The 16404-nt window shown below is 39.6% G+C and overlaps 1 protein-coding gene across 1 annotated transcript in view; it reads right to left on the bottom strand.

The window, feature by feature from the left end:
* Positions 1–16404, bottom strand: part of LOC126417095 (neural-cadherin-like) — a 304885-nt gene that overhangs the window by 105079 nt on the left and 183402 nt on the right. The window contains exons 7-11 of the mRNA XM_050084990.1: positions 12273–12445; positions 12030–12179; positions 11599–11904; positions 11250–11523; positions 6311–6519 (exon numbers count right to left, since the gene is read on the bottom strand). Of these exons, the coding sequence (XP_049940947.1) occupies positions 6311–6519; positions 11250–11523; positions 11599–11904; positions 12030–12179; positions 12273–12445 (1112 nt within the window). The remainder of the gene's footprint in view (positions 1–6310; positions 6520–11249; positions 11524–11598; positions 11905–12029; positions 12180–12272; positions 12446–16404) is intronic.

Here is a 16404-nt window from a genome sequence, read left to right as displayed (position 1 = left end):
TCTTTTCAGTAACATATTCAATTTCTGTGAAACTAATTAACTTATGAGATAATTAACACTAAGGTCTGTGACCAGCTGCATTTTTCATTATACATTATACCTCAGTGCTTATTAGATTCTGACCTTTGCCATCACACTTTTGTTGGCCAGGATTTTACACACAAACTGACATACTTTTATTAACTAAGTCAGCTGTTAATCAAGATTTGTGTCTAATTTTCAGTATGGTGCTTGTACCAGTAAATAAGATATTTCCAATGTGGATGCATAAAATACTTTCAGAAACTTTTCTAGTTTCCTAAGCCACCACACATTTCATAAAATGAGTTACTGTTAACACTTGATAGTACATACTATGTAGAAAAATATAACCTGGCCATTTTCAGAATGATTGTGTAGTTTCCAAGTTCACAATATGTGTCTTCAGTTTCAGACCAGCTAGCACTTGTGCAACACCAGTGTGGGATCTTGAGTAACCACATATGCTGGGTTCTGTTGTAGTTGCTTCTTGAGCTTGTGGGTGATCTTTACAATGTTGACTTCTGTGTAGAAACACTGCTGCTCACTGTTAGTATGTTGACAACCATATGACTATTCCATGTTGGCAAAGTTCATATTTAACACTTCTATCGAAATCTTTTGACAGTGTGGATATGACTTGCATGTAGGTATGGATTATATCACATATTCTTCTCAAGTAGTGACTGTATCAGATATTTTGGACTGATGGAGTTGTTTACATCAAACTGGTGTCATATTATGAACTTGATGTTCAATCATCCCAGAGAATATCTCAAATCTTGAATGTATGCACTGTTTAGATAATTTACACCCATCTTGATAAAGAAAGACTGTAACTTTAGACAGTGATTATGTTGTTAATGTCACTCCTCTTTACAGTGAAATGGAGACATGGAGGTATCTACTCGCATAAAACAATCTGATTCGAAACCAAATCCGGTCATCATAATGTTTTTGGTGGTAATAAGTGTAGAAAAAAGCCACATCACTGGGAAATCTGTATAGTGTACATAATTTGCTTTATTTCTAGAACTCAATTTATGGCTGTTCTACAAGAATTTGATCATTGAGACTCTGAGGTGTTCAATGGTCAATGCTTTGTCGCATGTGCTCGAAACATGATGAGTGGCACAATTTTCACAAAATATATACAAAGTGATATACACTATTCTAGTTTGTGGTTTTTCATTCATCAACTCTTGAAGTTTGGCTTTCCTGCTGTTGGCAGATCTGCTTGACCTTGAGATGGCACCAGAGCTGTTTTGTTCCTCTGCTCCCTCGGTTCAGTCCAGGTGTGCATGTAGTGCACTACAGAGGAACAGTTAATTGTCATAACTGCAGAATTTTGGGGGCAGAGCATCTACATGAAGTTATTCAGCATCAACATGACTCTTCCAAAGTTAATGTCTGATGCAGTTTGATGGAAGATTGTATGATTGGTCCTTTCCTTTTTGTAGAAAAAACAAACGGGGATGTTTACTGTGAATGTTGACATAGTATGTCTCTCCGCAAATGGGCGATATTGAGGAGGAAAAAGGGCTTGTGTTTTTTCCAACAAGATGGCAGCCCACCTCATTGCTTGCTGTAACCCTTGTGTGTGCTGCTCTTGACACTCGCTTTACAGGAAGGTGGATAGGCAGGGCTGGCCCAATACCATGGCCACCACAAAGCCCAGACTTAACCTGACTGTACTTTTTCTTTTTGAGCCACATAAAAAATGTTGTGTACAGTGAAAAAATTAGACATCAATCATATAAGGCAAAGAATCATCATGGCAATTGAGACAGTTACACCTAAAATTTGGTGAATACTTGGCGAGAAGTGGAATATCATCTCGACGTGTGCAGAGCAACAAAGGGGTCTCACGTTGACATCTACTATTATTTAAAAAAACTTGAAGGAATTCTCATCGTGATATGTACTCATTGATGTAATTTTTCATCAATTTCCCCATTAAATTTATACTTAAAACTAGGGAGTTCTTTTTCAAACACCCTGTATGTGTTCACAAATCAAGACTGTTGCAGAGCCAGAAGAAAGTGACAAAAAATTACTTTTCCTGGAGAAGGCCTTTGGGATTTAAAGAATGTAATTTAAAAGAACCACCATACTGCAGCAAGTGACAGCAAAATCTAAGATTACATCTTTAAATTCCTGTTTCCATAAAAAGTTCAACATAAACTTTAGAATCTTAGTGCTTAGTGCAAGACTGCATTCTCAGTGCAATTAATTTCACTGCAAACAAATGAAATGGCACACATAGTATAAAATAAAATGATCAAAAAGATGGCAGGAGGAGGTTTCTCTGTCTTTTTGCTCCAGATAACAGCTTTGATCATGAAGAACACACAAAAGCTAAACTGGTTAATTCCTGCTGTAAAGATAGAAGCATGATAGTTTAACTGGCAACAGAGTGGTGCTTCATATTTTAGTTATTTCTCGTAAAGGATGAATCATTATGTATGCCATTTAGTGAGGTTACATAGTGGTTAAGACACAAACTCATATTTGAGAGGAACTTGGTTTAAATCCACTTATGTTTCTCTACGCAATTTGAGGTGCTGACAGAATTGTTTCTTCCACAAGGGCAACATCCTACTTCACCAAAATCCAACAGAGCTATTGCTTTGCTGCTGATTACTTAGAGGCCAATGAAATTTAACCTGTCTAAATTCTTTAATGCCAATTGTTGTAAATATTTATGCATACTTGGAACATCATACAGTTTTGTCGCTCACAAATAAGATTTCTGCTGCAGGTGACAATATCCACAAGTTCGCAGGTCTATTGATTAATGGTCTGGAGGGTATTAAAATGAACATTTGTACCTTCTCAGTAAGCACAGTTACTGCACTGTCAAACTACTTTTATATGATTTATAAACTTTGTAAAAAAAGTTTACTTTTCCTTCATTCTTCTCTCTGCAGTAACTAATCTGATAAATTTAGTTCGTCACTATTTATCAATATCAGTAGTCCTGCTGAGATCAGTTGTGTATAGTAAGGAATGTAAATAATTACAGGGAAATGGAGATCACTCACTGAATAGCAGAAGCATTGAGTCTCTGACAGGCACACATAAAAAGAATGACAATTGCTACCTTTCACCTTTCAGAAAACACGCACACACAGACACACACACACACACACACACACACACACACACACACACACACACACACACACACACACACACACACACGTGTGCCCCTACACTGTGCTGATTAGAGACACACTGCCATGGTTGCGGTTGCATTAGGGCAGGGTGACTAGGATGGGGGAGGGTTGTGTTGGGTGGGGTGGGTAGAGGGAGAAAGAGGTGGGAAGCAGGAAGAAGGGTTGTAAATGGGTAGGTGGTGATTCAGAGGGAGGCAGTAGGTGTGCTGGCTAGGAATGAGGGAGGGATGGCAGGTACATGAGCTAGGCATGCGATACACAGTTACTGGAGTTGGTGAGGTGAGGCGAACGATGAAGATGACATGGAGACATGGACTGGGAGGGGGTGACAGGACAGAGAAAGGGGAACTGTTGGGTAGAGAATGTGGGGACTGTTGGTTGGTGGACAGTGAGGCCAGGAGACTTATGGGAGTGAAGGGAATATTGCAAAGATAACTCTAATCTAAGTAGTTTACAGAAGGCGATGCTGGAGGGATGGATCCAGATGGCACAGGCTGTGAACGAGCTATTGAATTTAAGCGCATGTGCTTAGCAGCTTGTTGTGCCTTTGGATGGTTCACTCTGTTCTTCACCACAGTTTGGCAGTGGCCACTCATTCTGGTGGACACCTAGTTGTTTGCTATGCCGACATAAAAAGCTGCACAGTGATTGCAGCAGAGTTGGTATATGACATGGCTTCTTTCACAAGTGGCCCTGTCTCATGGGGTAGAATACGACTGTTGTGTGACTGGAGAGGAAGTGCTGGATTTGTACTCTAGCTCAGCAGAGGATCTCTCCCAAACACAAGCAAGTTTTCATTCTCTTGCACATGAGTCTTCAATGGGTAGATTACCGATGCGATAATGGATTGGAAGTAAGAGTGGCTTAGGGATGGACCAGGATGTTAGGTAGGTAGGGTGGGCAATGGAATACCACTCTGGGGAGAGATGGGAAGGATCTTGGGTAGGACGTTCCTAACTTCCAGGCACAATTTTAGACAATCAAAGCTCTGACAAAGGATATGGTTCAGTTGCTCCAGTCTAGAGTAATATTCGATGATGAGAGGGCAATTCCACTGTAGATGATTCTTGTAGGTGGTGGGAAGATTGTAGGTGTGTGAGGTTATGACACAGGGTATATGTTTGTGGACTAGGGTGGGAGGGGGACCGGAGGGGTAGTGCCCATCTGTGAAGGTTCTTGTGAGACCTTCAGGATATTGTGCAAAAGAATTCTCATCAGTGCAAATACACTATCAATGGGTGGCCATTCTGTATAGAATGTGTAGAAGTGATTTTTAGTGTGGAAAGAGTGATAGCTGTTAGTGGTTTGTGGCTTCTATATGGACAATGATATGGATGGAAACATCAGAGTGTCGGAGGTCAACATCCAGAAAAGTCACACTTTGGGTTGACAAGGATCAGTTAAAATGGATGGGAGAGAAGGTACTGAGGTTGTGGAGGAATGAGGACAAGGTTTCTTGGCCCTGCGTGCAGATCACGAAGACATTATTAATGAACCTGAACCAGAAAAGTGTCTTGTGATTTTGGGAGTCTAGGATGGTTTCCTCTGGCTTGTCCATAAAAAGACTGGTTTAGGAAGGTACTTCATGAACCATGCCATCTGGACCCTTCTCTCCAGCACCAGCTTTTCTGAACTACATAGATTGGTCATCTCCTTGCTATGCATCCTTCACTTCTGTGACCTCTCTGGCAGTCTCCACCAACCCACTGCCCCACACCTTCTATCCAACAGTTTCTCCTTCCTTTGTCCTGTCAGACACTACCAATCCACACATCTATGTCATCTTCTTTGTGTGCTGTACCTCACTGGCTCCAGTATCATTGCATCACATGCCTAGCCCATGCAGGTACAGGTGCAGCTGTCACCCCTCCCCCCAACATTCCTCTTCACCATACTTGCTGCCTGCCCCCAAGCTATTAGATACCTATCCCAAATATCTCTTTCTGCTTCCAGCCTCTTTCTCCCTCTACCCACCCCAACTACTACCCTGCCCTCCTGGTCTGCATGCTGAACTCAGTCCTGGCATTGTGGGGATACAATGTGTGTGTGTGTGTGTGTGTGTGTGTGTGTTTGTTGTGTGTGTGTACTTCAGCTCAACAAAGGATTTATGCTGAACAGTAGCAAGTTTCCATTTTTCTCTTTCTCTGTCAACGACTCAATGCTTCTGCTATTTGGTGATATCAATTACAATTATAGTTAGGTAAAATTTGGAAAAAACATTATGATTCAGAAATATATTGTCTGAAACTTCCTGGTTAATTAAAGATCTGAAACTGGAGTGTGGTCTCTAACGGGTAAAGCTCTCACTGACTGAGCTATCCATTCATAGCTCATGACCTACCTTTACTTTAGCCAGTACCTCTCTCCTAACTCCCAACTTCCACAGCTTTATTTCTGCCAGTATGTCTCCCTCCTACCTTTGAAAATCCACACACATGAGAGAGAGAGAGAGAGAGAGAGAGAGAGAGAGAGAGAGAGAGAGAGAGAGAGTTAGAAAGATAGAGGTGTATCCTGAAACATGTCTAGATACACCAGTCAGTAAGATCATTGTCCATGAAAGGCAATGTTCGAGGTTTAATTCCTGATCCAGCATGCTTGTTTATTCTACTAGCCCACCTCTGTGGAAGACTGTAAGATTCAGTTCAAAAGTGTTTATCCTCTTAGGGCCATTTCTCCAGTTGAACCTTCACCAGTAACAACTAACCTAGCAGATATTTTATTCTGTATTCCATGTCCTCCTGGTTTTTAGTATTTGCAATTTTAATCATATTTTACATCACATGTCAGTTTTACGTTATAAACTGATTACTGTAACAATAATTTGAAATGAGACCAGTATTAAAATGGTTATTCTTTCTTAGAATTATCTTCTCAGAATAGAGCAGGAGCTTTCATTTATCACAGTTTACATTTAAGTATCACTGTTTACAGCTCATAATAGAGCAGAATATGACTTTGATTTTATACTACATTTAAGAGCAAATACTAATCACTTGCATGACTATATTGTCAAAATACAAGCAACACTAATATAAATGTGTGTGTGTGTGTGTGTGTGTGTGTGTGTGTGTGTGTGTGTGTGTGTGTGTAGACCAGTTTTGGTAATTACTTACCATGTAATTATAAACAAGAATTTCCTTGTACCCAGGTGCCATGTAATTATCATTTTCATCACCAATTATGACTGTGAGTGTTGATGTTGCAGACATTGCAGGAGAACCAGAGTCCGTAATGAGTATTGGAATTAAATATATCTTTTGCATTTCTCTGTCAAAGGATGACAGAGATGATATAACTGCTGAGCCATTACTATTAGCTCCAGCTGCAACAAGATTTGTGGATGATAAGCAGAAGAAAGGTTTCCAAATACAGTGAACAAGATCAGCAGTTAATTTATTACACTGTTACGTATGCTATTTATATCTTATAATCCATGATAACCTGTCTTAAAAATTAAAACCAACTGAGAGAAAACTATGACATGACACATAGAATATAACTGTTTCTCTCTAGTTTGCAGGTTGGTGTATGTCACAAACTACTAAAAATTGTATGGTTTCAAAAATATGTAGTTGTTAAGAGATTTTCACTTGTCATGTGAATTTATCTGTGTACATTATGTACATCAGTTTTTTTAAATCCGTCTTGACCAGATTATTTCACAACAACCAAACAAATTTTTGGTCTTGCCTTCCTTGATATGAGCAACTTGTACATTCCCTTTTTCTTACTGTACCCCACTCCATGCTCAGTAAATGTGGATAAACTATGAACTTCTCCATGTACTCAAGTCTATCACTTCATCTGTCTTCTGGTACAGCTTACTGTTAGGACTGAGTCTCTCCTTCCCATACTTCACGTTTGGATTTGAGATTTTTCAAAGCTTGTTCTGCTCTCTGTTTCTGATTGCCTCAAGCCTATAATTTTCTGATAATGTGCTATGTTTCTTTTACACAGAAGATAATTGGTTTGATAGCTGGGTCTAGGTGTTTTAACAGAGCCTCATTTGAAATTGGCTAAAGTCTAGAAAAAATGTAGTGATAACCAGGCATTTTTCCTCTACTGTGCATTAATTCGCATTACATCTGTTTCACTTTGTTAAAAGAACAATAGTTTTGGATAACCAATAGAGAAAAGTAAAGAGTTGATGTATTTTGAGCACCAAAATTGAAACTTTTTGGCATTCTGACTGCTTATAGTGCCATACTTTCACGTGATGGCAAGAAGTGGAACAATTTTTTTTCCCCAGAATACTCCACAAGCACACCGGTTGTGTTTCGGAGATGGTGCCCATGTCCAATTCCTGGTCATCAGAGACCTTGGAATATGGGCGAAAGTGGTCAGAGTGAGTAGCGTCCCAATTCACCTGCCCCCTATCCCCCATTCTGGGGGACTGGCAACAGGCAGTACAGCTGGAATCCATGGCTACATCCAAGGGTGTTGGGGAAGGTGGAGGTGACTCTGCCACAGGATGCGGCCATACAGGAGACATCGAACCAGAGAGGCCTGTGTCCATCAGCTGGAGGGGAACCAGAGTTGCTGCCAGAGGCTGTCGTATTGTAGGCTTATCAGGCGGCACTGACACAGGTGGAAATTGAGGCTGGAACACTTGTAGATATGTGGCACCTCTGACTGGGGCACCAATGAAGGCTGTGGTGTGGCCAGGGCTGGTAGGTGTGTGTCCACCTGGACTTGAAGTTGATTTTTATGGCACCAGATCTCCCAGTCTTCCATTCAGAGAGTGTAGACACAGTGGCCATTCTGATGAATGATGGTTGCCGATAACCAGTGGAGTTGCTGACCAAAACCACTTGTCCACAATGCTGTTGCTGGCAGAAAATGTGGTACAGTAGAATTCGAAGGCAGGTGAGAACAGGATGGAGGAAGTGGATCAGTGTCTGCGGCTGGTGTCCATGGAGAAGCCCAGCAGGCTACGGGAATCAATTGGTGTCATCTGGTAGGCCATCAGAAAAAACAGTAATGCCTCCTTGGTGGGGAAAGTTCTGCACACATTTTTTTATCTGGGTGTTAAACGTGAACGTGAACGTGAACTGTGAACTCGGCATCCCCATTAGATTGGGGGTAAAAGGTAGGGGAACACAGAGAAATCATGAAATGCCTGGGATAGGAACTGACACTCACTGTCAGAAATGAGAGTAACTGAGAGAACTTCCACATAATGTTTTTTTGTAAGAGCTCGGAGGCTGTGAGCTGCTCCAAAAATTGTTGGGGAATGGCAAGGACACTAGCTGCACCAAATGGCAGGCATTGGTATTGATATAGCCTGGAGAAGGTATTCACTGTGAGAACATGTTTGAAATCACCACCCAGAGGCAACTGTAAGTAGGCTTATGACAAAATAAAATCTTCTCAGTTTTCAATCCAATAACATTGGAATTGATGTGGCTTGAAAATGAAGAAGAGTTTATCCAGCCATGCCACTGCAAAAGACTCTGAGGAGAGGCTTCTGACGAGTTTATTTTGGAAAAATAGTGGCCCCTGTAAAAGACATATGAAGAGTTCATCCTGACAGGGTAAGGGATAGGTGCTAATGACAGCCTGTGAATTTACAGACACTTTAAAACCACCACAGAACTGAAGGTTGTTGTTAAGTTTTTTGACAATTATCAATGAAGTAGACTATTCACTTGAGAAGACATGCATGGTAACACCCAGGGACATAAGTTGATCTAGTTCGAATTTGACTTACTTCCGTAAAACTACTGGGATTGAGTGAGCATGAAAAATCAGAGGTGCACCATTGGTTTCGTTGTGATGCTTGCCTTGAAAGTAGTAGCACAACCTAAACCTTCTGAAAGCAGGTAGGAATATTCTGAGCAGAGTGCATCCAGTTGTTGATACAGAACTTGATCTGATAACGGGTGCACTTTATCAGAAATAGAGAGCTCAAAAATTTTAAAGGTGTCTGACCCAAATAAGTTTTCAGTGTAGCTACAGAAGTAGAAAACTGTCCTGATATAGGTATTTGTTGTTTGTTGTAACTAACAAGAGACGGGATACAATGCCTGTGCTCCAAGATCCACATAGGTTTGAGAATTTAACAAAGTAATTGCTCTCCATGTCCACTTACATTTTGAACATCTTGTCCACACCATATCTGTTTCAATGTAAAAACTGTTTGGGACTACCATCACTTGGGAAATACTGTTCACGTCCATGATGATGTTTGGTGAAGGAAGCTGAGAGCTGAGAACAGTTGCACATTGTCCAATGCTTTGGGCATGCTATGTGCTCATGTTGAACAAAACCATAAGGGCAGGACAGAACAGGAACAAATGGCTGCTGTTGTGACGCTGACTGCTGCTTAGCACAGCACTGCTTACCCAGCATGGAGGCTGAGGTTGCTCAGCCGTGATGTCATCTTCCCCCATGAGCTAACAATACCAATCAAAGCTAATGAAGCAATCGAGGGGTAGAGGAAGCAATGGCAGCTATTTCACACCATGCTTATATGTGACTTCATAATGTCCTAGATACTTCAAAAGACTGATAAATGTTCAGAACATCTGTGAGAGAGGGATTTTTCACATTGTAACAAATATTCACGAATTTCCCTATCAGGGACCAGGCATATTATAGCATCACAAACCACTGAATCAGCATACAAGTTCCAGTGAGCTTATGATGGTTAAGCTCATGAAGTTCTGCTGCCCAAGCTCTGTACAATTGTTGTGGCTACTTTTGTCAACAGTAGAATTCATCACAAGCAGCAATAACATGAGTACACTTGCTATGATAATTATCAATTACATGAGTAAGTTTACAATAATAATTTGAGAACAACTGACAAATTTCATCAAAAGAGAGACTGGCAGGTTCCTAGATGACACTAAAGGTGATTAACAATAGGAGAAATCCATGACAAAAATAAATCCTTACACAAATTAGGATTGGCACCTACAAAAGCTTGAAAATTTTGCTGAAGGTATTTTCCATATGCATCCCAATCTTCCACACAATCATGATGTGGAGGAAACAGTGGCAGTTGCATCAATGGTGTCAGAAACTGGCGCATCAACAAGGCAGCCAGATTCTTTAGTGCCATGAGAGAATCTGCTGCTGATTGGTGAGAACTCACTGCTGTTCAAGAGGAGATTAAAGAATTTCTTCCACTGTTATGTTGGCAGCACATCAAACCAACAAACAAAACATGTAGAGTAGAATTTCATCCCCATTGCCAAGTATCTTGTAACATTGTACAGACACAATATCAGAAGTAGCACTGCGAAGTTTTATTCTGCTTCCACATGAGGAGCTTCATAATAACACTGAATGAAGTGGGTAACAGTACAAAGTCTCATGACTATAGACCACATCAACATACAGTCTCATAGGTGAGCATACAATAAGTAAGTAAACGTCATTGAGGCTGAGGGCCCCACTGTGCTTGGCTCGCATTGCGCTGTTGTACACAGAACACATTGCTTGTTGCACTGTCTGTCCAGGTTATGAGGTGACCTCTCTAGATTGGCTGTGGAGGCACTTGCATCATGCACTATTTGATTATGTGCACTCACACTAAAAGGGTACAACTGACACAATAGCTCTCCTGCAAAGATAAAAATAGATACATGAGGTTTTTTGACTGTCACATTCTCACATTTGTCAAAGGCGTCAAATCACTGTATTTGTTATTCAATTTATTTTACCATTATGTTCATTTCCTATTCAATATCCTTAACATTGTACATTCATGTGCTCATGCGCTCTTCTACTCTTAAGTAATTCTTTTCCTGATTTGATCTGCACATCTTTTTGTTCAGACTTCCTGTACGTCATCACTACTAAAACTTACCTTGTTTAGTAAGATGATTTTTTAAAATGAATGTGTGTGTGTGTGTGTGTGTGTGTGTGTGTGTGTGTGTGTGTGTTTCAAGTTCATGTGGATCTCAAACAACAATAAAGATTAACATGTGCTTTTCCTGAAGTCTTTAGAATAGTTTCTTACTGCTAACAATTGGAACTTTAAGTTACTTATAAAAATGGTATTTTATAAATGTTCATATAGGTTATATAGAAGAATTAACTTACAGTGATAATTTTCAAGGTGAAATGATGACTTGATGATATCATCTGCATCTGCAGCCATTCGAAATGTGAATGGTGGACCATTACCCACATGGCTGTCATCCTCATCAGTTGCAAAAACTTCTAAAATTTTTCCTGGTGGAGTATTTTCTTGAATGACAGCCTGGTAATTGTGTTGAAACACTGGTGCATTGTCATTGACATCTTTCACTGTTACACTCAAAGTTGCTGTCACTGTTTTTGGTGGAGTTCCATCATCAATTGCCAGTATTTGTATCTACACAAAAGAAAAATCACGTTTGAACACAGAAAATACAATAAAAGGCAAAAAATATCACAACAAACTTATTACCTGGTGTCTGGGCATAGTTTCTCTGTCTAGCTTACGTTGAAGGTAAACAGTTCCATGTTGATCTATCCTGAAATGTCTCCTAGGATCGGATGAGCGTTGAATCTGGTAATTAATTTTACTTTTCCCTCCTTTATCAGCATCAGTTGCTCTAAATGTAGCTAAACGAGTATTAATACTGGCTTTTTCTTCTATAAATACTTCAAGCCTGTGATTTTGAAAGGTTGGCTCATTGTCATTTATATCTCTTAGTTTTATTGTTACCCAAGCATATCTGGTGTGATACCCTTCAGTATCATTATCCCTCTCCTTAAAATAAATAAAGGCAGTATAGTAATGAAATGTATAAAACTTATGAATAAATAACTTATTTTTACACCAGATTAAGAGACCAATCACAGACAATCTCATCAATAAATAACAAAGTTACATACCTTGTCAGTAACTTGTATTTTGAATCTAAAATAATTGTTCTGTTTTCCTTCTTCATAATCAAGTGGCTTGACTGCTTTCAGTGAGGCAGTTCCATCGTTATTCCCAATTAGTGTGAATTTGTCAGAACCGTAGCCACTGTTCTCAACAACCTGAGAAATGATTCACTGACATGACTTTAATTTCTGATGTCTATATTCACATACTACAGAAATCTGTGTGAGGATATCTGCAATGAATGGTACCTTGTACTGGAAAGAGCTTACTTCATCCTGATCATGAGCAGTAACAGTCAGAATGGTGTTTTTGGATACAGTTAATCCCTCTGTCTCATCTATTTCTGCAATCCATTCAGTCTTTGCAAACTCAGGTGGCATGTCATTAACATCTTTAACTAGGATAGAAACAGTTCCTGTTCCTGTTGAGAAAGAATAATGCACAAAGAACTGTGAATTTTAAATCTATAAATGCTGTATGAGGACAGTTATATCAAACATGTAAAATATTTGTAATACCAGATGGATAGTGGAGTGTAAATGTAGATACAGAATAACCATTGTAACCATTTCATTTTACTTTTACAAACAAGAATTACTGCAATTAAGAGCAGTTGTTTCATCCGGCTATAAGATTTATGCAAATATAAAGGACAGGGTTCAGTGACCTTGCTGACATTTACAAGACATCTAAAATTACACATAAATGAAACTAGTTGGAAGTTAGAGAAACTTTTCAAGTAACATAGATATAGCTTATTGTGGAAAAGTCTGGGGCTTATGTCACAAAAATTTCTTTTGGCTACGCATCATATTTTATGTTTGACGCTTGCAAGATTTTTGGAATGCTATTGTTATGTGGACAGTAAAGGTAACAAGTAAAAGTTGAAGAGAAAAGAAACAGAATTTTGAGTGGTAAAAAGAAGTTGTTGAAATTACAACAGTCTGGACATAGCATGAGACCTGAGCACCCACAGAGAACCATAATGCTTGGTAGAATGGAAGTATGAGTTGGTCATACAATGTTAAATAATACTAATATGTCTCTAAAATTGTTCATCATCAAAAAAGAAATGGAGGGACAGGTGTACTGCAGAGATTGTACTGAATGAGTCAACCAAAGGGGCAGGACAGTGTACTCTGGTTGATTAAAATCGATTAATGGAGTTACACAACGCCCATGCCATAACTACAGAGGTAATCAATTTTTGTGGTAGTTGAGAGGTATTAATACCAACAGCAATGGTAATTAATTTGTTAAGTATAATAGTCTTTGGTTTCAATTTCATGTACAAAACATTATGACTGAATGCACTTATAAAACATAATTTCTGTTGTTAAATTGTGAGCATGCCTTCTGTTTTAAATGAGTGTTTTTTGTTAGTAAGCCAGTCAGTCAGCAGGCAATCAGAGCGTGAATGCTGGTTGAGAATAGGGACAGAAATCAGCCATGTGCTCATCTACGAAAGATTTTTGTGAACCTAAAAATCTGTAACATAAGCAGTTAGGCAGTAACGGTATTGTGCAGTATAAAGTAATCAGTACTGAGTGTGTCTGTGGCTGTGTGAGTGTCATAAAATAACTTTGATTTCTTCCATGTGCCAGAAATACTCAGTCAAGGTGGAATCTACCATACACAATAAGAGAATGGTTTTGTTACAGCCAACTGTCTCATAAGAGACCACTTGACCCAAAGAAGAAATGTGATCTAAATCCAAGTTGGCAGATATCAACATGTAAGACAGATCCTGAGGTCATCTTAAAAATAATCCTTCTTTTGGTGCTGTTAATGTTTTCATCTACCATAGAACCTTCCTTAAGAGGCTCTTTAGAACCAATAAACTGCTCTTACAAATGATGTAAAAATAATCACATGTAAATAAATTTAGTTTTCTTTTGTAAATAAAGTACTCTTTTGGGAATAATTTTCACAAGGTATTTAAGCTCAAAACCTATAGTTAATTTATGTTATGAAATTATACTAAATAGTTCTCTTTTCCAAACAATTTCATCAAAAATCTGATTTAGAAAACCCTTAGCCATTATCTGTCACTGAACTGGCATCATTAACTTAATGCCTGAAGCAAAAGTTTACTGCCAAAATGGACTAGTGTGCACACTGCCACAGAACTGTCAGGGATGGAAATCAGTGTGAGAAATGTCAACTTTATTTTTGTATGGGATATTGCAATACTACATACATGAGGAATTATACTGGCAATTTCTGAAGATCCAGTGGTTATTACTATGTTACAAAATAACTTTGTTGGCAAAAGAGCAGATAATCTTGAAACTTTGAGCTGATTTGGCAGCAGCTCAAGAAGAGTTAGTACAATAGCAAGCTGCAGCTTGCAGTAGTAATTTTAGATCTAGGTCAGAAGACTGCATTAGAGTGAAGCCTTGCAAAAAAGTGAAAAGATTTAGGAGAAGCTCCAATCCTGATAGTTCAGTCTAGCTATCTCCAATAGCTGAAGAGCTGTGGAGACTGTAGACAAGGGCATACAGACAAATCAAGAAGTTGAGAAGCAGACTGATGGTACAGGGTATAAGCTGCAAGTGAAAACTTTAGAGGAAAGCGTAAAGAAGACAGAGAAGATCTTACTGCTTGGTAGAAGAAATAAGAGAGGACTGACAGAAATGTCACAGAGATTCTTTGGAAGATGACAAATATTTTTAAGCCAAACATACAGCTCAGTTATGTCATTTGTGATTTAGCACTTTGGAGAAGTATATTGGAAAAGCCTCTGTTATTATTACATATGTATCTGTACCTCTCTCTCTCTCTCTCTCTCTCTCTCTCTCTCTCTCTCTCTCTCTCTCTCTCTCTCTCTCTCTCTGTGTGTGTGTGTGTGTGTGTGTGTGTGTGTGTGTGTGTGTGTGTGTGTGTGTGTGTGTGTGTGTGTGTGTGAGTGAGTGAGTGAGTGAGTGAGAGAGAGAGAGAGAGAGGGGGGGGGGGGGGTCAAAACTGCTTTTTCCAGGGCTAAAGTGCATAAAATGCACCAGAATGGGGGTCATGAAGTGGATGAAGTTAAGGAATTCTGCAATCACAGCAGCAAAATAACCCATTATCAACACAGTAAGGAGGACATAAAAAGCAGACTAGCACTGGCAAAGGTGGCATCCCTGGCCAGGAGAATTCTACTACTGTTGAACATAAATTTCTGAGAATGTATGTTTGGAGCACAGCATTGTATTTATTTTTAGGGAAATTATAAGTGTATATTGAAACAATAGGTAAATGGGAAATGGAGGTGGTGTATTTGTCATAGTAGACAAGAAACTCAAAAACTCAAATCCACTGAGATAAAAATTGCATTGGCATGTGAGATTGTTTGGGCAAGACTCAGTATCAGAGGTGGTCATAAAATCTTCTATCATGTACCAGACTCATCTCCTGATGTAATCAAAAACTATAGAGAAAACCAACAAAAAATGGTTCAGCTGGCTCTGAGCACTATGGGACTTAACATCTGTGGTGATCAGTCCCCTAGAACTTAGAACTGCTTAAACATAACTAACCTGTGGACATCACACACATCCATGCCCAAGGCAGGATTTGAACCTGCAACCATAGCAGTCACACGGCTCCAGACTGAAGCACCTAGAACCGCTCAGCCACTGTGGCCGGTGAGAAAACCTACAGTTCACTTGTACGTAAGTTCCCCAATCATACTGCAATCACTGGTGGAGACTTTAATCATCCAACAGTTAACTGGGAAAATTACAGTTTTATTAGTGGTGGGCCTGATAAGACTCTTATGAAATATTACCAAATACCTGCTCTGAAAACTACCTAGAAGAGTTAGTTAGGAACCCCACTCATGATGGAAATACACACATCAAAAAAAGTTTTGCATCACCCTGCTTCCCAGAACTCCTGATGATAGACATTGCCTGTGGATACTGTATCACAGACACAGTCCCTTTGACTGTTCAGAGATGTCACTAAACCCAGCCAAAGATGTAAACAACCATGCATGAGCAGTGTCTATTAGTTGGAGGGGGTCCGACAGCTGATCATTTCCAGTCATTCCACTGGGAAGGAGGTACATGGCTCGTGTTGTCTGTAGTTAAACCATGCCTAGAATGTCAATACCACAGTTTGATTGTGTCTGCATTCGTACTTTGTGCCAGGAAGGCCTTTCAACAAGGGAAGTGTCCAGGCATCTCGGAGTGATCCAAAGCGATGTTGTTCAGACATGGAGGAGGTACAGAGAGACAGGAACTGTCGATGACATGCCTTGCTCAGGCTGCCCAAGGTGCTATTACTGCCACTATTTAAGTTCCAGCCCTCATATTAGCAACTGAAAAGAGATGGTCACATTAACAAATGATACAACAGGAATAACATTAAAATCAGAGGAGGAAACATGAAATATGG

Source organism: Schistocerca serialis, chromosome 8 (genome assembly GCF_023864345.2).
Source record: "Schistocerca serialis cubense isolate TAMUIC-IGC-003099 chromosome 8, iqSchSeri2.2, whole genome shotgun sequence".
Taxonomy (NCBI): Eukaryota; Metazoa; Arthropoda; class Insecta; order Orthoptera; family Acrididae; genus Schistocerca; species Schistocerca serialis.
Note: the sequence above shows the minus strand (reverse complement) of the source record. Positions and strands in the feature narration are given on the sequence as shown.